A 24,236-nucleotide genomic window follows, 5' to 3' on the forward strand; every position below is an offset into this window, starting at 1 on the left:
TATCAATAAATTACTTATGTAATAGTTGTGGGTGGTGTCAACATTTTCTTTTGTTGCCACTTTTTTGTTTGAACTTGAGACATTTCTGTTCATTGTAGCTTTATCGCTATGTCTAGAAAATACACGTCTCATAATGATATTGAGCGAGTGACTGAGTACCATAAACTACGCTTGCAAACATCTGAAATAAGTAATATTTCTGGTGTGTAGCTGAGAACCATCTAGAACATTGTGAAAAAATTTAAGGAAGGAGGCAGTGTGAGAATACCGACACATGGACACGGGGAAGGCAGGCCTCATACTACTGCACCACGTTCTTTAACCCCTTCAACACGAGGACTTGTATACTGCGTCCTTGCATGCCCTGTACCATGTCTGAGGACGCGCATACTGCATCCTGGCTCGCTTTAGCCAATATACGAGTTATTTTATCTATATTTATGCTTACATCTCAAAATTATCAATTAATTTATGTTTCTTTATGTGCACCATTTAATTCTGCATGTTTTCATATATAATACATGATGATTATGTTGAGTTTATGGTTGAAAACTTGTTATATTCAATAGCGACATTTGAAATTTGGCACGTGCGGTGATCCCGGATACGTGAGTGCTGAGGTGGGAGATCGAACGTAATCCCACTCTTACGACCAGGAAACTTAAGGAACAAAATCCAGACCTCCTCAGTGATGCAGAACTGTGCAGCGTGTGTTATACAAAGACCTTGGGTACCGTAAGGTGACAGTGCAAAAAAAGTCCCTGATTACTGAAGCACAGAGGAAAAGGTGAGTTTTATTCACCAAGGAACGCAAGGACTGCAACTTGGAGAAATGGAGGAGGGTACTGTGGTCGGATGAAGCCACATTCTATGCAAGTGACATGTCAGGGAAGAAAGTGTGGAGGGCGTGCAACTCAGACCCCCTTGCTACATCGCACTTTTTTTATTTATTTTTATTTTTTATTTTTTATGCAGCAAGCTTTCTTGGTGGGGTTGGATTGTCAGCCCCGACCCATTATGGCGTAGGCAAGTGTTTATAGTGGTGCCATCTTGCTTGGCACATGCTGCCCCCCAGAGCTCATATTTGATCCTCTCTATTAGAGAGAGAATCTAGAGTCTGGGTTGATAGGTGGCCTTCAGGACAGCATGTGGGTAGTCTTAGGCCACTCAGCAGTAACTGAAAAATACTAGCTTGTGGCAGCAGATGGGAAGGTTATCCCCATCCTCCTGGACACAGTGCCGACATGCTAACCACTCAGCCACCACCATCAGCATTTAATGGTTTGGGTGGTATGGGTGACTTGGTAACACTACCCCATAATGAGACCATGAAAAAAGAAACTTAGTAAATTACTCTCAATGAGTACATGGAGTCATCATTTGAGAAGAGTGGCACAGACATTTTCCAGCAGGACGGAGCACCACCACACGGCAAAATTGATAAAAAAAACTGGTTCTCTGACCGTTGTATAAATCATATCACAAACTGGACAGCGAACTCATCCAATCTCTCACCCAAAGAAAACCTTTGGGCTATAATCAAAGTTAAGTTGAGGGGAAAAAAACACATCATCTTCACCCAAGTTGGAGGTGAAACTGCGCAGCACCTGGGAGTCACTTGACACCGATACTTTGAGGAAACTCACAGATTCTCCTCGAAAATGCCTCAGGGAAGTTCTCAAGAGGAAGGGCAATCCAACCAAGTACAGTACATGCAAAAAGAATCCGTATACGAGTGTGATTTCATTCTCATACGCTTGAGTGTATTGTCCTTCATCCGCCATGTCGTAGTCTTAATGCCGGTATGATATGTTTTCCATTCCATATTTCTGCCCCCTTTCAAGCACATCGTTCCCATGCATAGCAGTTCCCTCCGGGTATCTGAAGGAGAGGGGTGTCCTAGCTATTCACTCTAGACATTTACCCCCTTTAGCATCATTTTACCTTTGAACCCAAGAATTTCTTTCAGACTCACAGCATGGGGAAAAACATTACTGATGTTGAAAAGCTTATTCTTCATATGAGGAAGGCGGGGAAGAGATATGCTGAAATTGGGCGTCAGTTGGAGCTCTCCCAGTTGACTGTGATGTGGGTGAAGCGGGGCGAAGGCTGTAAGGAAGGACGTGTTCCCCCTACATTTAAGCCCTCTGAGAGAGATCCTAAGACCACGAGGACCACCGATCATTTTTTGAGGAGGAAAGTAAGAGAAAACTCTTCCATCTCAGCCCGAGAATTGAGAATGAGACACGAAGGTGTGCTTGGAGATGTGTCTATCCGCACTATCCAACACAGGCTCCAGAAGGACCTTGGTTTGCCTGCTCGACATCCTGTGGCGAAACCTCTTCTTACTCAGCCTATGAAGGTGAAAAGGCTTGCTTTTTGCAAATGCTATGCACACTGGACTGCTGAGCAGTGGTCAAAGGTGATGTTTTGCGACTAATCAGAATTTAAGATTTTCTCCAGCCGCTGAATGACTGTGTGCCGACAGCGAGGGAGTGACAGGTTCGATGCTAGGTTTACCCGCAAGACCTTGAAGCATCCTTCCGGAGTGTTGGCATGGGGATGCTTCAGTGCCAAGGGGCGTGGTGGCCTACATTTTTTGAAGCCAGGTGATAAAATGAACGCAGACAAATACATCGAGATGCTTGAACACCATTTGATGCCACACATGGAGATCACTGGCTGCACGGTCTTCATGCAAGACAACGCCCCGTGCTACAGGGCCCAGAGAACAAAGGAATGGATTGCTTCCAAGGACACGAAACTTCTGGACTGGCCAGGGAATTCCCCTGACCTCAATCCAATTGAAACCTTATGGAACATTGCAAAAATTAAGCTCCAAAGGAGGGTTTACATCAAGCATTCCTACCCTCATCGAAGAAGTCAAGAGAGTGTGGGTGAGGGAAATAGATGAAGAATGCTGCTCGTTTTTTATATGCCCAAGATGATCCAGGCTGTCTTGAATGCAAAAGGAGAAAACACTAAATACTGATGTAACACATGAATATATACATTATGTCTTTAACACATTTTTTTCTATCCTTTTATCAATGCATGTATAAAAGACTTTGTTGATCGTCCTGGCGTTCGGATAATTTTTATGGGTACTGTATAAAAGGGAAACTTGGTGTGTATTTTTGTACAAAATAAAATGTTATTTACTTTTTGTTTGGTTGTTATAAGAAGGTTTACCTGCAATAAACGTGTATTTATATGTGACGAAAAGTCAATTAATTGACGCAGAGTGTAGGAGAGAAATGGAAAGGGAGACATTGTGGTTTACTGCTTGCAGGCTCCTTATATAGATTAGCCAATAAGAGCTTACTATGGACACCACACGCGAATATTCATAGTTACTTGATATGGGGATATGTTCGCTGTAACTTTAACCCCTAAAGGACCGGAGGCGGCTATAGCCGCTTTACTGGGGAAGGGCCGGAGGCGGTTATAACTGATTTCCTATTTTTACGCTAAATTTAGCTGCTTTTCGCCTTTTTTTGGTACACTCGATGGCAACAATGCCCGTGAGCCACTCACAGCACTTATCGCTGCTCTTTCAGTCTCTCCCACACTCTCATCATGGAAGAAAGCAGCGACAGTGATTTGGACGTGTCCGATTCCCTGACTGCTCCCCACCGCCCGGTCACCTCAACGCCATGAGTGACATGACACTGACATGTTTTTGTTCTTGTTCTTATTATTTCTTATTTTTGGTCTTGTTCTTGATTATAAATAGAGAAAAATAAAATAAAGTACTAAATTGTAACAAGTGTGATTATTATTTTTACCATATCTACTGCACAACCTAGGCTATAATGGCTCTCACACTTCACTGTAGGACATAAACAAGATGGAAAGGTCTGCTAGCCACACACAAGAGGGGCTGTATAGTGTGGAAGGAGTGTATATTATAGTATATCTTGTGTAAAGAGAGCGTGGGGCACCCATTTTCTTTACTTCCTAGACATAGCCATGGAGGCAAATCGGACACATGGAGCACTCACCCCAAAAGTCAATCCTATTCAACTCGCCACTTCTCTGTAACAACGGCATGTAGAGACTTCTGGATGGCGTCATTAGAAAGAGGAAGACTTGATGGTTAGTACAAAATCTATCTTATTCACTCGTGCAATATAGGTTAAGCGCAGAGAGTGTGTGAACACAGGCAATTTTCGGGGTTTAGTGCGGGTAGGCCGGTCCCAGCAGTAACGAAAATACAGCCACCCCCGGTCCTTTAGGGGTTAAAGGGATTTTAGCCATTGTTATTGTAGTTTGCAGGCATCAGTTGCAGTGCCGTCTGCTTCACCTCCCTCCACATGCTGCTCCATCGAGTACAGGATCTTACTCAAGATACAAAGACAATAACTAAAACCCCTTTTAATTTACATTGAACATATTCCTATATCAAGTAAGTATATAAATATTATATATTCGTAAATGCTAGGTGAGGGAAATAAGGGGAATGAGTGCATTTATCTCTTCTGCACTTTCTTAGTGTATATTACTTAATGGTAGGTGCAGTATTGTCAATTACTTGATTACAGTCGTCCCTCAAATAGTACGGGGGTTAGGGACCCAGGACCCCCGTACTATTCGAAAATCCGTATAAAATTAGTGCCCCCCCAAAAAAACACTCCTGGGCATTCCTACGGAATCTGGCTCAGTTACCAGTTTTGCATTTTCTGCTGCAGTCACAGTGCAGTGTTACCACGCTGGGGGCATCGAGGGGGGCGAAGACCCCCCCCATTAGAGGTCAGGTTATATAAAGTTCGGTTGGAGTAGTTTAAATATGCATCCCTTAACTACGTATATAATAGGGAGGTGTAATGCCGTATTTTGGAGGTGCGAAGTCAATCTCCACAATTACCATTTCGTATCTTATTTCAAGTATGATTTAGAAAGAATTAGAGACTATGGTAAAGGGTAAGAGAGAGTGTGAGTGTATGACAAGGTCCGCTCGCTGACAATGTGGAAGGGAGCGCTGCCAGGATGGCTCTGTTGCCAAGCGTGGTAACACTACAGAAGAAAATGCATACATAACTGGCAACTTTGGCCGGCAAGTAGAAGCTGAGCCAGGCGTGATTCGTATTCAAGTGGTATGCTCTTCCTACCACAACTTAACTCATACAAAAACGTAACCTCCTAAATCTGAATTCTTCTGCAAGGTGAACAGCTTTCTCGAACACTTTGGGGTGCTTACAGCAAGTGTTTTGGTTTGTCTCTTGGGTCCAATGTTCATTTTATGTGGTAATGGAGAAGCGTATCTGAGGTTGTGCACACACACGGACTTAAGGAAAGTGCATAGGTTTCAAACTGGCAAAACAGTGTTCCTGATGTGCACACACATGGACTGAGGAGATGTGCATGGGTGGCAGTCTGGTAGAACCATGGACATAGAATTGGTGGAGTTGACACGGGCCGATAATTCCATTCATTGAGGTGAAGCCGCCAAACTGTCATTTTTAGACCCGGAAGATGATTGATACACGGGTGAGAGCAGCCTGGCCGAGCCCATTAAGGGGGAGCCTGACCTGACGACACCTGACACCTGGCAGGTTTCCACAACCTTGCGGCCCTAAAAATGACAGTTCGGTGGATTCACTTAATTGGGCTGATGTCAACTCCACCAATTCTACCTCCATGGGTAGAAAAGTGTTGCCACTCACGTCATGGCTACTTGGTGCGACGAGTGGGAAATTTAAAAATCCTAAAAAAAATTCTATGACAATCCGTAAAAACTGAAACTGTACTATTGGAAACCGTACTATTTGAGGGATGACTGTATAGTAATTCCTACTCATTTTCATACCTACCACACTGCATGATCCCCCATCATATGATATTTAATATAACATTCACCTGTTTTAAATGGTAACCTTCAGCCAATCAGGTGAAAGGGGGCAAAGCCTCCTTGGGGCAAAAGGCATAGGGACTTCTGGGTCAGTTCAGCGTGCGGAGACTATAGTGTACAGGATTCCCTTGTCTGGAGTTTCTGGATTTGCTCTCAATTATTGGTCTAATTTCTGTTAAAGCTTGCAAAGGGCAACATGCAGAACCACTTCCCCTTGAATTTGGTGCCCTATGAATTCAGAATATCTTTAAAGTCTAGAGAGCTAAACAGTTGTCTGTCTGTACAAGATGAAAATTTCTCAACTCAAATTTCCTCATCCCTGATGCAGCACTAGCAAAGTACAACTTAGAGCACTGAATCACCTTATGTTATAAACTATTTAAAAAAAACATAATCAGGTCCTGACATATCATTAAGTAATGCACTTTGAGGCCGTGTTTCTTGGAGACTGCACATAGTGCTGAGTTTCTCTCATACTAAGATTATAACACTAGTTCCACTATAAAATACTAAATATCATATAGGCATAGAATAAATAAAGTAATTAGAAAACCTCTGTAAAATGTAAGCACCTACAAAATTCTAGACTATACTTTCACTTCAATAATACAAAAGTATCTCTGAAATTACAATAATTAATCAATAATTCTTCAGTAGACATTTCAATCAAGTCTCTTACTAAGAAAGTGTCTTACTAACAACAACACTTGTAAAGGCTGAGTTACCCACAATCTGAAGAATTGAAATGTGCTAATATTCACAACATTTCACAATGCAAAGGGCACAACAAAACAGCACTCTATATCTCACTGAAGCATACAAGACGTGACAGTGATCACTTGACATGAAATCTACACCATCATAATGAGTTATAATTACATGAAACATTCAGAAAATTTGTAAAAAATCCAGCAAAATTCCCAAAGCACATTTTCCTGTGCACTTTTAACTTTGATGAGTAACAGCAAGTCTTCAACATTGTCCTCTAACCTCTGAGCTCAAGTACTCACTCAATGGAGGCTGGACATAAGAGGCATACATTTATGTGCCATCATCAAAGGTTTTATTGTGGCAATAAATTTCAAACTTCTCACAACCAAAGTCAGTGTGCATGTGTTCCATGAGCATAACACCTTGTCACAAAGAATAAAAAAATAAATAAAAATAAACCATTTCCTTCAAAATCTTAGTCTTCCTACACTTCCTTTAAAAGTAATATGCAAGTAATAATATATGTAGTCTGGTTCATGAGAAACATCTTTCATCAAGTAAACAAATGATAACAGGAAATCTTGTCACTGCAACAATTCTATGCAAAAAAAAAGTACAGAAAACCTCTTGTCAAAAACTTACACAATGGTAGAATTAAATACCTTTATTATATCAATAGCATAAAACTAAAACTTCAATGTGAATGTTTAGAAAGTGAGGGAATGAAACGTATTTTGCAAATGCAAAAATAAACAAAATAATAATGTGGAAGCAAAATTCTGTCCTCTGTTATTGAAGCCCTGTTGCAGGCACATGTGCTTCCGCATATACACACCCAATTCGGACATGCATGCAAACCCAAATACACCCATGCATCTTGTGAACATGTACCTGCAAACATGTGCATCCCTTCCCTAAACATCCTAACACAAATAAATGCCTTAATGTTCCTTTGGTTTAGTTCTCATCCACAACAAAGCATTCTACTGATGAAGTTGACTAGTTCCAGGTAGAAAAGGGAAAACCATCAGTCACTTTTCATATTAACTCAGAAAACTAAGTTGAGCTGCCATATAAGCCTTTATCACAGCATGAGCAGCAACACTTGTTCATCTTATGCTATAAAGTTGTGCTTTACAGGAATAACATACAATAAGCACCTGTGAGCACAAAAAATTTACCCAGAGTGATATGCCAAACATCACCTCTATACACAACAGTGAGTCATCTCAACGGTAACAAGTCACTTAAGGAGGCTGGCAAACATCAGGTCACTTGGCTGAGAACACAGCAAAAGACTAACATAAACTGCTGGTAAGCAGAATCCATGCATTCCTACATTAAAAAGAGGCTGGAAACTGCACCAGAGGGGCCTCTTGGCTGGACAAGGCACAAGGTCCCTGAAGCAGCAGCCTCATGGCGGTGACGGTCAGGGGGAGGGAGGCCGTTGTGTATCATTCATTGTGCAATATAAGGTAGCAGCACCAACATTAGGAAGCAATATGTGTTGTCTCAAAGCATTTTCCTCTAGCAATGCTGTCTTTAGTGTGACTAACCACAGAAATGCAGAATTATTTACACTAACTTCTATCAGCATCATGGCTGTCACTATGGTGGGAAAGAATTGCTTGTGCTCCCACCATGTCAAGCTTTTATGACAAACACAGGTGAGCACCTTAACACAATACTGGAGCAAAAGTGTATCCTGACTATCATGGACTAAAATAAGGTCTCCTCTTCCCGTCAACATTTAATGTTGAATTAAAAAAAAAAAAAAAATCAAAAAAAAAAAAAAAAAAAAATGGTCCACATGATGATGCTATTTCTTTGGACAAAAAAATTAGAGCTTTTGGAGAAGCATTCCTTCTTTAACCCCTTCACTCCAGCGACGCGACATCGGCGGCCGACAGCGTCACCGTATGGAAAGGGTTAGTCCTCTTCTAAACCTCTTAATCCTATTCTATTTCCTCTTAATCCTCTTCTAAACCTCTTAAGAGGAAATGGAAGAGGATTAAGAGGAATTTAGAGGAGGATTGAGAGGTTTAGAAGAGAATTAATCCTCTTCCATTTCCTCTTGACCCTTTCCATACTGTGTCGCCGACGTCTGCGTCATGAATGGAAAAGGTTAACATTCAAAAATAATCATCAAGGTATTGAAAAACCACTCTGACTATCACTGGTTTAAAAGCAACCTTCCTATACTAATAGCTTCATTGTTCATAACTTGAGTAAATCTTCACACTACCATTGCGTGAAGAGTTAAGTGCTTTGTCTATAATTACCATTACTGAGATATCTGCTACCGAGGGCAGTAGGAAAGGACTCTGGAGCCACACTCATCAGGGCCCAAAGTGCTACTTGTTGCATGTTGCACACTTGGCTTTTTTGTGGCCTTCAAAGGTGTCCTCCAACCTATGGCCAATCCCTGAGTGAGATGCAAGGGATGAGAGATGAAACATGACAGTACATATCTGTTTGAAAATTTAATATGAATATAGTTTTACCTAAAAACTATACAAGTACTACAATGTTGTAAAGTGGTTAGTCATAAACTTGCTTTTTGCATATAATAGGCAGCCTAAAAATGACCCAAGAAAGCGAATATTTCAAGGCAGACAAAAATCGATCACTAAAATGGATAAAATATCAACTTCACACACCATCTAATCACCTCAGTCTGTGGCCTCAACTAAATGTCCTGAGGTGTGGGAAGGCATCTATTTTTTTCTCCTTTTTTTTACAGCAAGGGAGGCAGCTCAAGGGCAAAAACAAAAACAACAAAAAAAGCCCGCTAGATGCTGCTCCAAATAAAAGCAGAAAGAACGAGAGGTCAATTTGGGTGGAGAGGTGTCTTGGTACTCTCCTCTTGAATGAGATTGTCGTAGGCAGGAGGAAATACGAACAAAGGAAGGCTGTTCCAGAGTTTACCAGTAAAAGGGATGAAAGAATGAAGATGCTGGTTAATTCTTGCATAAAGGATTTGGATAGAATAGGAATGAGGAAGAGTAGAGAGATGTGTACAGCAGGGCTGTGGGAAGAGTAAAGCTATAGGACGGTAGTTTGAGGAATTGGAACAGTCACCCTTCATGGCACAGGCTGTATGTAAGCATACTTCCAGCAGTTAAGTTGACAGGCAGAAATGAAAGAGTTTGACCAGGCAGGGTGTCAGCATGGAAGCACAGTTTTTAAGGACAATATGAGGCACTCCATCGGGTCCATAAGCCTTCTGAGGGTTGAGGCCAGAGACGGCATAAAAGACATAGCTCTTAAGAATTTTAAGAAAGCATTACCCTCTCAATTGTCTTAAGCATCACAGACATAGGAGTGGAATGTTGTAACCAATCATGAATATGCACAGTGAAAATGAGTCACTGAAGAGGTGAATATGGTGTGTTAAGATGGGATGGAGAAAATAACAATGATGTGTATGAGAGTTTGGGTATGGTGAGTGGATTGTGGAGTAGCTGAATGGGTGAAACATGGTATGATTTGGACATGTGATATGAATGAATGAGGATAACCTCGTGAAGGGAAAAGTACGAGGGCAGGATTGAGGAAAAGTATCAGGGTGTGGGTGGGTGGGACACACACCATTGAAATTAATTAATAGAGTGGATGGGTACAAGAGAAAGTTGGCTGGCAAGGGAGTGAAAATTATGAGAAGTGTTGGAACAGTGAAAATTGGAGACTTCTGCCATGTTCACCTTCTTGAGGTAAGTTACCATGAAGGGAGAGGGTGTTGGACATAGACGGATAGATTTACACTTGTCAGTAAAAAAATGGGTGACAAAAAAGTTCATAGCCACCTTCAGGATGAATGTCCTAGCAGCAGGCACCACAAACAAAAGGGAATGGAAATATAAACAAAATCAATGATGACTTTTCAATGAGAAGGCAGAACAGAGGTATCCTAAGCCTTTTCCCTCCTTCAGTAGAAGATTTATGTACTCACTGACTGTGGACTGCTTGCGTCTGTCTGACCCACCACCGCTTAGCTCCTGCACCACTGAGCGGTCAAAGGTGAGTGCTGCTACTCGTAGGAACAAAGACTCCACGTTGTCACCTGTCTTGGAGGACACTGCCCAGTACTCTGCGCCAAGGCCTTGTGCTACTCGCCGGGCCTCCTTCTCGATCTGGTCGTAAGCTCCTTCACTCTACCAACAGATGATGTGTGAATGAGAGAGGTGGGGGAGCAGTACATGTATGATTAGGACAGCGTATGGAAGGCAAGGTATGAAACAAGAACTGATCCTTTTATATCCTCCCCTTCCTTGGGGCTTCAATACTGTTTCCACTGGTGGTAATGATGATTTCTTAAGAGAGAACAAAAAATACTCATCAGTGCCTCAATAAAAGACGATGTGACAGATTCTAAGAGAAATAACTAAGTATTGCAGTGTATCTATAATCATATAAACCACTATATCCAGAAAATTTATTTATAAAGGGTGGAATGCTTTATTTTAGTATACGGATTCATTAATTACCATATATGGCAATGGTATATAAAAAATTAGTGTTGGAAGCAGTGCATGGGTATTTCAAATCTTACATTGGTCAGATATTTGTAATTTTTTTATGAACTTTTATGTAATGTTTTAAAAAATTTTGGTTGGCCAGATTTTTTGCCAGACACTTGGGGTTTCCTGAAACCAGGGGCTGGATATTTGGGGTAGACACCTGCTGAAACAGGTGTAAGCCATTCCCGGTGAAGTATATACAGGAGATGAGGGGGGTGCTGCAAGCCTATCAAAGACCCTCCTGTGTCATCACTTTCCATTTCCCTATTGTCTCATCAACACCAGAGTGGTTTAGCATAATCCCTAAAGACAAACTTTTATACTTTCCACACCAAACTTATACATACTACACATATATATAAATTTATCTAAATTTATGAAGGTTAATCAAATTAAAGCTTTGAAGTCTGGGACTACAAATATCTCAAGATCAGACTCCACTTTTGGTAACAGACCAGAGAGATGTCTTTATAGCTCTTCCAACTTTTTCTACATCAACTTCTACATTTGCCATCTTCACTCTAATATCCATTCTGTGGAACACCATCTCTCCTCCACCAAACCTCACCTTCTCTTTCTAACCAAAGCACAGGTCTTTGAGGCAACTGACAAAATCTCTACTCTGTAACCTCTTAATGCACCTGGATGCTGAATCTATGTAAACTATGACATTACTTGCTCTCGTGCCAACAATTCTATTACTAAATACATCTGTGCTTTTCATTTCCCACCTACCTTCACCAACTATGTAAAATTCTTTGACTACTTGAATTCCAAAGTGGAATACATCTTGACTCTCCCTTAACTGAAACCTCCTTCTTATAAGATTTCAATGTTCACCACCAGCTTTGGCTTTCTTCCTCTTTCACTGACCAGCCAGGTGAACAAGCCTAAAACTTTGCTTTCCTCAGTGATCTGGAGCAGCTGGTTCAGCACATATCCCTGACTGCCTTGGAGACACATCCAACACTCTAGACCTCTTTCTATCCTCTAATCCTTCTGCTTATTCTGTCAAACTGTTCTCTCAATTGGGCTCCTCCGATCACAACCTGATTTCTGCGTTTTGTCCCACCACTTCTGTACAGCCTCCGAATCTGACAGAGGTGGTGCTTTTAGCAATACACTTCAGCTCAGCGGGTTAACCCAAAGATGTACTTTTCCAATTTCTCGTGGAATGATTACCACTTCTAGGTCAGAGACGCCTCTGTGTGTGCCCAACGCATTGTGGAAGTGATTGTCTCTGAAATGGAGGCACACATTCCACCCACTTTCTCTACTGATGCAAAATGCCCCTGTTTCAATCATGCTTGTTCTTGCACTATCAGAGTTAGAAAGGCACCTCACAAAATGTACCTGAGCCTTTGTGCTACTACTAATCATGATCTTTACATTTCTGCCCAGAACAGTGACAAATCTATTCTTCAACTCACCAAAAATTCTTTCATTAACCCGAGAACGGCGACAGACCTCAATTGAGGCTTGCCTGAGGAGAGGCGACAAGCCTCAATTGAGCGTGATTTTTGAACGCGTACAGAAACCACGCCAGTAGGTCTAGATGGCTGAAAATTGGACTGGATAATGTAATACATGGCAACACTCAGTAGGACTACCCACTATCCCCACGTCATTCATTTCGCCTCAGTCAATCGTCTTGCCTCGTCTCGTAGCACGTCTTATTTATAAATTATTGATAAACTAAAAAAATTAAGATATAGATGAGGTGTATATTAGTAGTTACAAATATGTGTACGTGCTACGTGTCACTTACGCTCACGTCCCTCGTCTTACCTCGTCGCACGTAGTTCCCCCTCGCACATCCCAGGGGTTGCCAGCGCTCGGCCAAATCCCATTTATTGACTGTTGCCACAGCCATACAAATAGGTTTAGAATGTTTTGGTTTTCACTGTCCTATGCGCTCCAATATTCCAAAGGCGCTGAGGTATTAAGCAACTGGGTATTAAGCAAGGTTGCTGATCAGTCATTGTAGAGCATATGTTAGCAACATCAAGGTCACTAACCTTTTTTTTTTTGCTGATAATGCTGTACTTCTTGCCGAATTGCTGTAAGTCCTAATGATGGCTCTCAAAGTGCTGCATGAGGAGGCAAAGCCAATGGCACTGAAGGTCTCTTGGCACAAAACCAAGGTCCAGTTGTTTTGAGGCTTACTAAATGACACAGTTCAGTCTGTTCATGCATGTGATGAGGATATTGAGGTCACCATAAGTTTGACATACCTTGATAACACTTGATAACAGTGGTGGGTCTTGCCAAGAAGTAACTTAATGGACTGGCATGACTCATGGTGTTATGGAATCACTCAAACATGCATATATGTCGATATCTATGCTGGCAGACAAAGATTCAAATTTTTAAGACACTTGTGATCCCTGTCTTACTGTATGGCTGTGAGACATGGACAGTAAATAGTGACTTGAAGAGGCATGTCAATGCCTTTATTACCAAATGCCTCCACAGGATCATGGGGTATTGCTGGCATGACATTATGCCAAACAAATGACTAATTTTTGAATCAAGGTCTGCTACCAGCTTAGTATGTGAACGCCAACTCCAGCTACATAGACACGGCACACTTTGTGGACATCAGTCCTGTTTATAAGGCTGTTTCTGTATGAGAAACCATGGGTGGAGACCAAGAGATCGCCCATGTGACTCATGGCTGGGGCACACTGACTGAACCTGCCAGAAGTAGTTTCAAATGGGAAAGGTAACTACATGGAGGCTTGCTTGGAGGGACTGTCAGGGGTGGAGGCAGTGGGTGAGGAAAGTGATGCATCCCCTGGGGTATGCCCCCTGTTAGTTAGTTAGTTCTGTACCTACTAAATCCATTAAATGTTTTGAGGCTTGCTATATGAAATGGTACAGTCTGTAGATGCATATGGCGAGGACATTGAGATCTCGGAAAATTTCACATACTTTGGAAGCATAGCTCAGAATAACGGTGAGCCTCACCAGGAAGTCTTACAGCGGATTGGCTTGGCCCCCAGTGTTATGGACTTGCTTAGCACGAGTATATGGCATTGTCGATACCTGTGTAGAAGGACAAAGATCCGGATCTTCAAGTCCCTTGTGCTCCCTGTCTTATTCTATGGTTGTGAGACATGGAAACTAAATAGGGACTTGGAGAGGCAGATTGATGCCTTTAGTAATAAATGTCTAAGCAAAATCATGGGGCATCGCTGAAATGACTTTGTGTCAAACCAGCGACTACTCTGTGAGACTGATTCAACATATATTACCTACATAGACCGTCAACACCAACTCCAGCAGTACAGTCACGTGGCACTTTACCCTGAAGCTGATCTTGCTGATCAGGTTGTCTCTGTAAGACACAATCCTGAGTGGAGGAGGCCTAGGGAGGTACTCAGGATGAGAAGGGGGGGCCATGGATTCTCACCGGAGGGACCCCAGAATTGGTGCTGTAGGGTAGGCAGCGACACCCCCGGCATATGTCCCTATTGATTGATTGATAAATGCACTAAATGAACCTTTTGTGCTTACAGCTACCTGATGCAGAATAAATCAAGTCTACAAGTATGAGGGATCACAATCTACTGACAGCTCAGCTCAGTTCTGAGTTTAAAGGCTAAGGATGTAGCAGCTACTCCAGCTAAGGCGTTTTCAGTAGTGTCCCGCCACACTCAAACGAGAGCATACAAACACAGCAATATGTAACTGAACAGTGAACACGAATTTCAGCCCCGCTGCCAGACGACAGGCGCCCCAGCCCGGAAAAACTGCTGTTTATAACTGCATATTGTGTACATCAGGCATTACTCTTCCGCAGACATGTACAGAGTGCACACTTTCGGAAGTAGGAAGATAGAGGAGTTTGACGATTTGTTCCTCGAGGATGACCAAAATGGACATATAAAATGGGAGATGGAGAAATATTAAAAAAAAAAAAAAGTTAAAGAAGAGAGAGATCTGGGAGAGAACTTGTGTGTGGCGGGCGGCGGGCGACCGAGGTCATGTTTACAGTTCGCATGTATGAGTTCTGAGCCAACTCTAATTTTCTCCTCGTTTTAGCTTGGTGTCAACTATAATATTGCAATAATATATATTTCCTTGCCCGCACATGATGATTATGTAAAGAGATGATGCAAGAAATGCACCAACATACGAAAAAACAGCTCTGCCCCGGGATTAAAGTTATAGCCACAAAATAGTCGGACAACTCTGCCTAGCGGGCAAAAAGATGCAAAATGTCATCAGAAAACCCAGCATCTTCCCTTCTTTCCCTTGCCTTATGTCATTTTCAGGTTCTTTTTAATGTGAAATGACAAAAAAAAAAATTCTTTAAACAACACCAACTTTCTGGGTCTCAAGGAGCATTATATTCTAAATTTTATTCTTCAAAACATTCCTGTGGGAACTTCATTGCCGTGTGCTGTGGTAATACCTACTCGCTGATTGGCCGATGAAAAGTGTCTGCTCGCGTTGGCTGGCGAGAGCCTTTTGGGCAAACATATCCCAGAGCACGTTTGACCCAGTTCCCATCTGTCTGCCTTCATTTGACTTCTTGGTGACACTACTGAAAATGCCTCTATAGACACAAGAAGGGTCTCACCATGAGGTCTCGTTTGGTTGCCACCAAGAATACCAAGGGGGTGAGGCGGTCTGCATTGGCCTGCCGGGCTTCCTCCAGCCATTGGGAAGTGTGGGCCAGTGTCACAATGTTGGTCACATCAAACACGATCATCACAGCTGAAAACAAGAAGAATGAATTTACGACCTACAGACATGAGGCTAAAAACCTAAACCAATACCAGAAATGATGCTGGGACTCCTGAGCAATGAATGTCAAAGGAACTAAAACAGCAACACCTCTACAAACTAAGAGACAGTGGAAGGCTTAGGGGTCATGAAACAACTTTATCAGTGATTCCAACAAAAGTGGCAAGAGAAATGTCAGAATAAAAGCTTAAATTGTTATGGTACTATACGCTGTCTATTTGTAGCTTGCAACTGAAACCTAGGCTTCTTTTGTAAGCTCATGGCTGATTCATGGCAGCCTTCCCCCACACATCATGGAAACAGGTCTCACCACACTACAAGTTTTACTTTTATGCTCTATAGTCCACTCCTGTTGCATAATAAATACTTGGTTTCTTCATCACTTGACAGTAGAAAGATTGCTGATTATGACTGTGTTAAAAAAACTTAAATTGACTAAAAATAAAGGAAATAATGCAAGTTAAGTCAAAGACGGGGTTATAGATGTTTATACCGCTTTTTATTCCATGCTGATTTTCTCATGGAATTTTTAGGCTACTGTAAATACAAATAATGCCATCTGATAAAGAAAATTCTCCTGAAGACGATGGTGCAAACAGATTATTGATACGTTAGTAAGTACGTTTTTATATGAACTTAATAAATTGTAATATTAGGCTATCTGTGCTGTTACGCTATGAAGCCATGCGTCCATCGCCTGCAACTTTGTATAAAAAACTTGCTTACCTTCCTTTCTTTCTAACTTACCAATACTCAAGGAATTGCAGCAAATTGAAGACAAAAAAGTGAGGAAAACGTTTGTAAATTATATTTCTTTTCACTTTTCCTTTTTAAAAATCACACAAAGTTTTCATCATTTTGTTCTTATGACAAACAAAAATGTGTCATGATGATGAGGGTTGGGGCATTTTATAAAACATTCTGTGGTTATTTTATAATCTCAGGTGAGAGTAAATAGTATGCAGAAGAGGACTCGAGTCAGTGAGGGACACGTGATGTCACAGCCCAGCCTGCCACTGCCAAATGAGTAGACCTTGTATTCTATTGACTCTGGTGTGGGGAGGACACTTTCTAGAATGTGCAAAAGATTGCCTGCCTGAAGCTGCAGTCCTATCAGCCACATTTTTTTTTTCTAAGCACCTTATGCTCCAGGTCCATGGTTCAGATGGATAGACTTGAGCTGCTCTTTTGTAATTCACATTAAGATCCTACAGCACTTAACCTGAGGCAAGTTATCTATGTTATCACTAGAGAACTCACCACTTGCACCCCTGTAGTAGGAAGCAGCAATGCATTTGAATCTCTCTTGCCCAGCAGTGTCCCAGCTGATACAGGAAAAAAGCATACTATTAATAATGTGTGTGTGTGTGTGTGTGTTGTGTATATATATATATATATATATATATATATATATATATATATATATATATATATATATATATATATATATATATATATATATATATACCGAAACGGGCGCAAGCCACTCCCGGTGAGGTATATATGGGAAGTGAGGAGGGTGCTGAAGCCCTCCAAAAGACCCTTAACATGTCCTCACTAACCGTTTCCCTATTGTCTCATTGACCCCTTCACTACGGCCAGGCCAAAACAGCGCCCTGCGGCGTATCCGGGATCGCCGCGCGCGCCAAATTTCAAATGTCGCAATTGAATATAACAAGCTTTCAGCCAGAAACTCAACATAATCATCATGTATCATATATGAAAACATGCAGAATTAAATGGTGCACATAAAGAAACTTACTACGGCCGGGCCGAAACAGTGCCCCGCGCCGTATCCGAGATCGCCGCGCGCGCCAAATTTCAAATTTCGCTATGGAATATAACAAGTTTTCAGCCATAAACTCAACATAATCATCATGTATTATATATGAAAACATGCAGAATTAAATGGTGCACATAAAGAAGCATAAATTAATTGATAGTTTTGAGATGTAAGCATGAATATAAAGATAAAATTACTCGTATATTGGCTAAAGCGCGCCAAGACGCAGTATGCGCGTCCTCGGATATGGTACGGGGCATGCAAGGATGCAGTATATGGGTCCTCGTGTTGAAGGGGTTAACACCAGAGTAGTTCAGCATGCTCTCTAAAGACAGATCCTCTCTCTATCCACACCACACTACATTCACACAACATACACACTTTTTCCCATAATTCAAAATTCAAAATGGCCAACAACATAAATGCCTCGGAGTCCATGCCTGGGGGGGGGACCACAAATTCCCCCAGGTTGGACTCCCCTTCTGGCTGCCAACTTGAAAGGTGTCTTGATAACTCCTCGAACCTCTTTCTTATTAATTTCTGCAACATTCGCGGTCTTCGTTCTAATTTTCATTCTGTGGAACACCATCTCTCCTCCTCTAAACCTCACCTTCTCTTCCTTACCGAAACACAGGTTTCTTAGGCTACTGACAACAATCTCTACTCTGTTCCCTCCTACTATCTCTATCCTAAATTTCAATCCAAAGCTGGATGTTGCGCCTACGTGTGCAAAGACATCACTTGTTCTCGTGCCCACGACCTTGACACTTCAGAATTTTCCACCATCTGGCCAAGACTTCATTGTAAAATTCTTTGACTACGTATTGCATTTATCCAAATCACTCTTTTCACCCTTCACATATATGGAGTACACTGAGCCAAAATACAAAGATGCCTGAACTCCTTACCCTCTTTACTTTTTCCCGTGATGATTTTTCACTGCATGACACTATATTCTTGCCTTCGAGGTATTTTAGAATTTTTGGCACTAATCTCAAAATCCGAAAACTAACTTTAACCCCCAGATTACCAGCGGCATATTTTTACGGTGGCGAGTAGGCGCACGCTGTGTGCCAGCGCTGTATATTTACGGTGGCGATTTAAAAAAATCACTGGGGCCATATTTTGACTGGGAGGCTTTTCATACTTTGTCAGGACACTTTTTATACCTTTACCCCTCCTAGTCACTGACCTTCACCCCCCACCAAGCCTCTAGGGATCCCGAGGGTACGGGTTCCTTTCCTGACCTGACCGCAGTACAGGGAGGATGTCTTGCAGAGCAAAGAAAATTTTGCAAACACCCGAGTTTGCTCGTGTCCTTCATGAGGCCCCTAATGACTTCACAGATGAAAAAAGCCTCAATAGCATAAGTGTTTTATCATATAAGAAATAATTATAAATGAAATAACATAAAACATGTATTTTAGTGACTCATAAATCGCCTCACGAGTGAATAAAGTGTCTAAAATTGTTGTATATATGTGTTATCTACTTCTAGTTACTTATTATTTTTATATCTGTTGGAAAACAACAACTTATGCACGTTTACAACAAAATATTTTTGTGCGTCAAAACGTAGCTCGGATCGTAGGCTCACAGAACCCCTCATATCTTGTGTTGGACCTCTATGCACTCAAATCTCCTGTAACTCATGCCCTCAGCCTCCTTAGTGCCATATAACAACCTTCTACAGATCTCTGAGGTATGCTCGGCGAGTTCTCTGGAGCGAGTAAGTCTGCTGGGTGTAACACCAAATATTGGAAACTTTCGGCGCCTAAAATCATGAAAATGATAAGAGGTAAGTAGCAAAATGTATCAATTATGTGTTGTCTAATCATTACAAATACTTTTCTGCCCCCCCCCCCCCCCAAATCCAAATTTGCTTGGCACCAGGGGAAAGTTTTTGTGAAAAATGCTTGGCACCCTGGAGGTTAACCCCCACTCTTTATTCTTACCTTTATGGCATTTCAACATTCTTCCTCATTCACATCTCAGGACTGTTAATTAACTTAACTCAGATTTAGCTATTAAATCTGAGCTTTCTGTGCAAGCCTTGTCCCATCTTCACCAAGAAATATGTCAGCAGCAAAACAACTCAGTCAAAAGGTATTATAATTTAAAAGGTCATGAATGTTACCTGTCAGAGTATGGTCACTGTAGGGAAGAGGAAACTAAGAGCAGCATTAAAATTTTAAGGCACAGTATCCATGAAAAGAATATAATTACTATAAGAACAAATAGTTTAAAGGACAATGGGAGCAATGGAGGTAAGAAAAACTGAATGGGTAAGGGAAAAGGTTAAGTATTCCTGGAAACCGCAACTTTTACCACACAAGATAAATGTCCACACTCACATTTGCAGATTGAAGGGGATGCCCAGGATGTCAAACCTCTCCACCTCAAAGTCTACGCCTATTGTTGCTTTGTAGTTGGCATCAAAAACTTGGTGACAAAACCTGCAAGGGAACAATACTCCATCAGTGTGATCATAGTTGATGTAACAAGAAACAACATGAAATATTTTGGAGGACATCAAGTAATAAGGGGCAGTTTTGACAACCACTACATAACCTCACATAAATTTTAAGATTACTATGTGAAGAAACCTAAGCACAATTTTTTCACATATATTCTAAAAATAAGTGAGACGAAGCACCAGCAAAGAGAGGAAGGTGGCTGACAAAATGACAGGCTCACATGACTGATTCCTTAATATGACCACTCAACAGCTCTTCGTGTCATGACCCGACCCAACTTGACTCGGTAGCTGTGGGGTTCATGTTTCTTGACGGCCCCTCTAAGTGAGAATAATAAGAAAAAATCATCACTCACGCAAACCATTTCATAATATGTATCAATGCATTTGTGATCAGTTTATGTATCATCTATTTTGGGGGGTTTATATCATGGCAAAAATTTGGCCCGTTGCTGGTACACGGTAAAGCCACTAATTTGGCCCGTCGCTGGTACCAGGTTAACCCAACTCATGTCAGACATACGGCAAATACTCCAGGATCTATCTAAGCTTGGATATGTTCATCAATTCATACATAACATTCCAATTAGTATCAACTGAAGGAAAAAAGGCACTGTGGAATGCACATGGCACACCTCATACTTTTGTTTGTTTACAAATGGTGCTGCCCGAGCAATTTCACCGGCAGCACCACACCATGCCAATACTCCAGTCAGTCAGACAAAACAAAGCAAAAGGAAACAGAAACAAGCTATAAAAATGTGGAAGGGCACTGTGGAATGCACATGGCGCACCACATACTTTTCTTAGTTTACAAGCTTTGCCACACCCGCCACTTCACCGCCACAACCACACCACACCAACACTCCAGTCAATTAGACAAAACAAAACAGAAAGAAACAAATACAATGTATGAAAATGTAAAAGAAACACAATACCATGTGGAAGGACGATGTGCATGGCGCACCTCATACTTTTCTTTGTTTACGAGCAGTGCTGCCGGCACCATCACCCTACACCGACACTCTAATCATTCAGACAAAACAAAACAGAAAATAAAGAAACAAGCAATGAAAATGCAAGCACAATAACATGCGTAGGGCACTGTGAAAAGGATATGGCGTACCACACAATTTCCTTTGTTCACCAGCCACGAAACCTCACCACCTCACTGCCACAACCTCATCCTCACACCTTGTCGCTAGTCAGTCCAATATATATATATATATATATATATATATATATATATATATATATATATATATATATATATATATATATATATATATATATATATATATATATATATATATATATATATATATATATATATATATATATATATATATATATATATATATATATATATATATATATATATATATATATATATATATATATATATATATAGGTTCCAGAACCCCCCGCGATAGGCAAAAATCCGAGAAGTAGCGACCCACCCACCTGTTGACGAGGCAAGTCTTTCCGGTGGCCACATCCCCCAACACAATCATCTTGGAGATCTTGAGGCCAGCTTGCAGCATGTGGTCCCCATTTGCTGCATTCCTCACCTCCTCATGGAAGTCATCATGGGTGTGGGGACTTGCCTACGGATAACAGTGCTTAGTTTAAACAATCAGTTAAATGCAAGCAGGAAAAGTAAGAAGTTATTACGTCAAAGTTTTCCTCACATCCATTAACAAGTGAGGAAATCACATCAGTCAATTACCTCACTTTTGGATTGAAGGATTTCAGGGTTGGCTGATTTAAATCGTGATGATTTAAATCAAATTTAAATCAAATGATTTTTTTTTTAAATCACTGATTTAAATCAATATTTACTTCTGCCCAAACCAACATGGAATGTAAAGAAAAAATATAAAAACAAACACATACTTACACCTGCTTTATATATTCCTGAGGAATAGAACACTAAAAGCTTCCTTTTACAGTACAACAAAAATTTCCACATTCCATTAAAAAAATAACTCAAAGGGTTTTACTTGTAATGAACTGTACTTATTTCTGAGGAGTAGAATATTAAAGCACTTCCTTTTACAATACAGTATAACAAAAAATTCCACATGCTATTAAAAAAAGGAAATCCAAGAGGTTTACTTATAATGAACTGTACTTATTTCCTGAAGTAATGAATTTAAAAAAAAATTATTATGGCCTGTATTTAAAACAAAAGCACATTGAATTTATGCTGTAAAAGCAGTCTTTGAAAAATAATGATACACTTCTTTGAAAGTAGTTCATAAAAATTCTTTGAAATCGAAATTCAAAATCTTTAAAAAATAAGGTTTTTAATTCTTATGACAATAAATTTGGTTCTTTTCAGTCTTGCTACTATTCCTTGTAACTCCAATTTACACTGTTTGCATATAGCTCTCCATGCTTTCCCAGACTTTGAAGGAATTCTGTTAAAATGTTCCCACACTGGATCACTCTTCCTACCAGATACATTAATCCTTGTGGTCAGTGACATCTCTACGCTCTTGCTGTTAGCTCAGGAATGAGTGGCTGGCCTGTAACACCTAAACAGTCAAACTACTACACAGTGGCACAAGTCCGGCTATGTCCTAACATGATGTAAGAGGAACAGAACACAGCCTGAGAGAGATGATGCAATCCTGGTCTGTGGCTACTGGGCTGCTTGATGGTTCAAACACGTTGTAACCAAGTGAGAGATGATGCAAAATGCTGTAAAAACACTCCTAAATGTGTTTTAAACTAATGTATAGAATATATATATATATATATATATATATATATATATATATATATATATATATATATATATATATATATATATATATATATATATATATATTATATATATATATATATATATATATATCTTTCCAAATATTCTTATGCTGATTAGTAAAAAAAAAATTAAAAATCTGATTTAAATAAAAAAAAATCTGATTTAAATAAAAAAATTCTGATTTTTTAATTTTTTTTTTTAAATAAAAAAAAATCACCAACCCTAAAGGATTTACAGGTGGCACCTTCACTCTTAAAGGAGTAATTTCAGAGAAAAGTTCCTTGTCTCATTTCATATTTTTGGAGAGAAACATTCAGTTTGGAAGAACAAGTTCCTTGTCTCATTTCATATTTTTGGAGAGAAACATTCAGTTTGGAAGAACAAGTTCCTTGTCTCATTTCATATTTTTGGAGAGAAACATTCAGTGTGGAAGAACAAGTTCCTTGTCTCATTTCATATTTCTGGAGAAACATTCAGTTTGGAAGAACAAGTTCCTTGTCTCATTTCATATTTTGGAGAGAAACATTCAGTGTGGAAGAAAATCTGCTCAGAAGAGTCCATTTGGGTAGGCGGTGGCCGAAGTGATAGCGTACTGGACCCACATTCGCCGCGTGATGGACGCCGCGGGTTCGAATCCCCACGCTACCACTCGGATTTTTCAGTCACCGCCGAGTGGCTTAAAACTACCCACATGCTGTCCTGAAGACCACCCATCAACCCGGACTCTAGAGGAAGCCGTCCAAGCAAATCAAGAACGAGTTCCGGGGGGCAGCATGAGCCAATGCAAGATGGCGCCACTATAAACACTCGCCTGCGCCAGAACGGGCTGGGCCGACCATCAGGCCCCACCTGGAAGAAGCCTTGGGCCGACCATCAGGCCCCACCGGGAAGATGCCTACCGGCGCAATAGACAACAACGTAAAAAAAAAAAAAAAAAAAAAAAAAAAAAAAATTCAAGTGGAGTCAGTATAGTGGCGGCTGTTATGAGCTCTTCATTGGTGAAGGTATACAGACCAAGGTATAGCTGGTAGTACCTTGTTTTTTCACACTTCAAAGTTTAGGGAGAGTTGCGTGATTTATTTATGCAATTACAAAACGGAGAATGAGTATTTCAAGGGTTACATAACATGAGGTGCGAAAAAACTTCTTTCTAATCATTACTAGCACATGCATTAGTTTTCTAAAGGACTTGACATAAGCTTCATGTGCATATATATATCACAAGGACACAGTACAAACCTGTCTGATGAAGGGTGGTGGCAGGGAGGTGATAACACGATCCTTTTGGGCACGAGTCTGCAACATTGTGTAGACAGCAGACCTGCTCAGCCTCATCTGTCCTGTTTCAGGAGAGGGAAGAGCAGTGA

The 24,236-nt window shown here is 40.7% G+C and overlaps 1 protein-coding gene across 6 annotated transcripts in view; it reads right to left on the bottom strand.

Moving 5' to 3' along the window:
- Positions 1–939: 939 nt before the first annotated feature.
- Positions 940–24,236, bottom strand: part of LOC126986738 (ras-related protein Rab-34-like) — a 35,068-nt gene continuing 11,771 nt past the window's right edge. For 4 of the 6 annotated variants that reach the window (XM_050843113.1, XM_050843112.1, XM_050843114.1 and 1 more), the window contains exons 2-8: positions 24,109–24,209; positions 21,561–21,703; positions 19,975–20,076; positions 17,098–17,162; positions 15,671–15,807; positions 10,515–10,716; positions 940–8,987 (exon numbers count right to left, since the gene is read on the bottom strand). In XM_050843113.1, the coding sequence (XP_050699070.1) occupies positions 8,917–8,987; positions 10,515–10,716; positions 15,671–15,807; positions 17,098–17,162; positions 19,975–20,076; positions 21,561–21,703; positions 24,109–24,204 (816 nt within the window). In that variant the 5' untranslated portion in view covers positions 24,205–24,209 and the 3' untranslated portion in view covers positions 940–8,916. Of the gene's footprint in view, positions 8,988–10,514; positions 10,717–15,670; positions 15,808–17,097; positions 17,163–19,974; positions 20,077–21,560; positions 21,704–22,556; positions 22,677–24,108; positions 24,210–24,236 lie in introns of those variants that run through there. The other 2 variants (XR_007739924.1, XM_050843115.1) reach the window with 2 other exon arrangements.

This window comes from Eriocheir sinensis, chromosome 62 (assembly GCF_024679095.1).
Source record: "Eriocheir sinensis breed Jianghai 21 chromosome 62, ASM2467909v1, whole genome shotgun sequence".
NCBI classification, from domain to species: Eukaryota; Metazoa; Arthropoda; class Malacostraca; order Decapoda; family Varunidae; genus Eriocheir; species Eriocheir sinensis.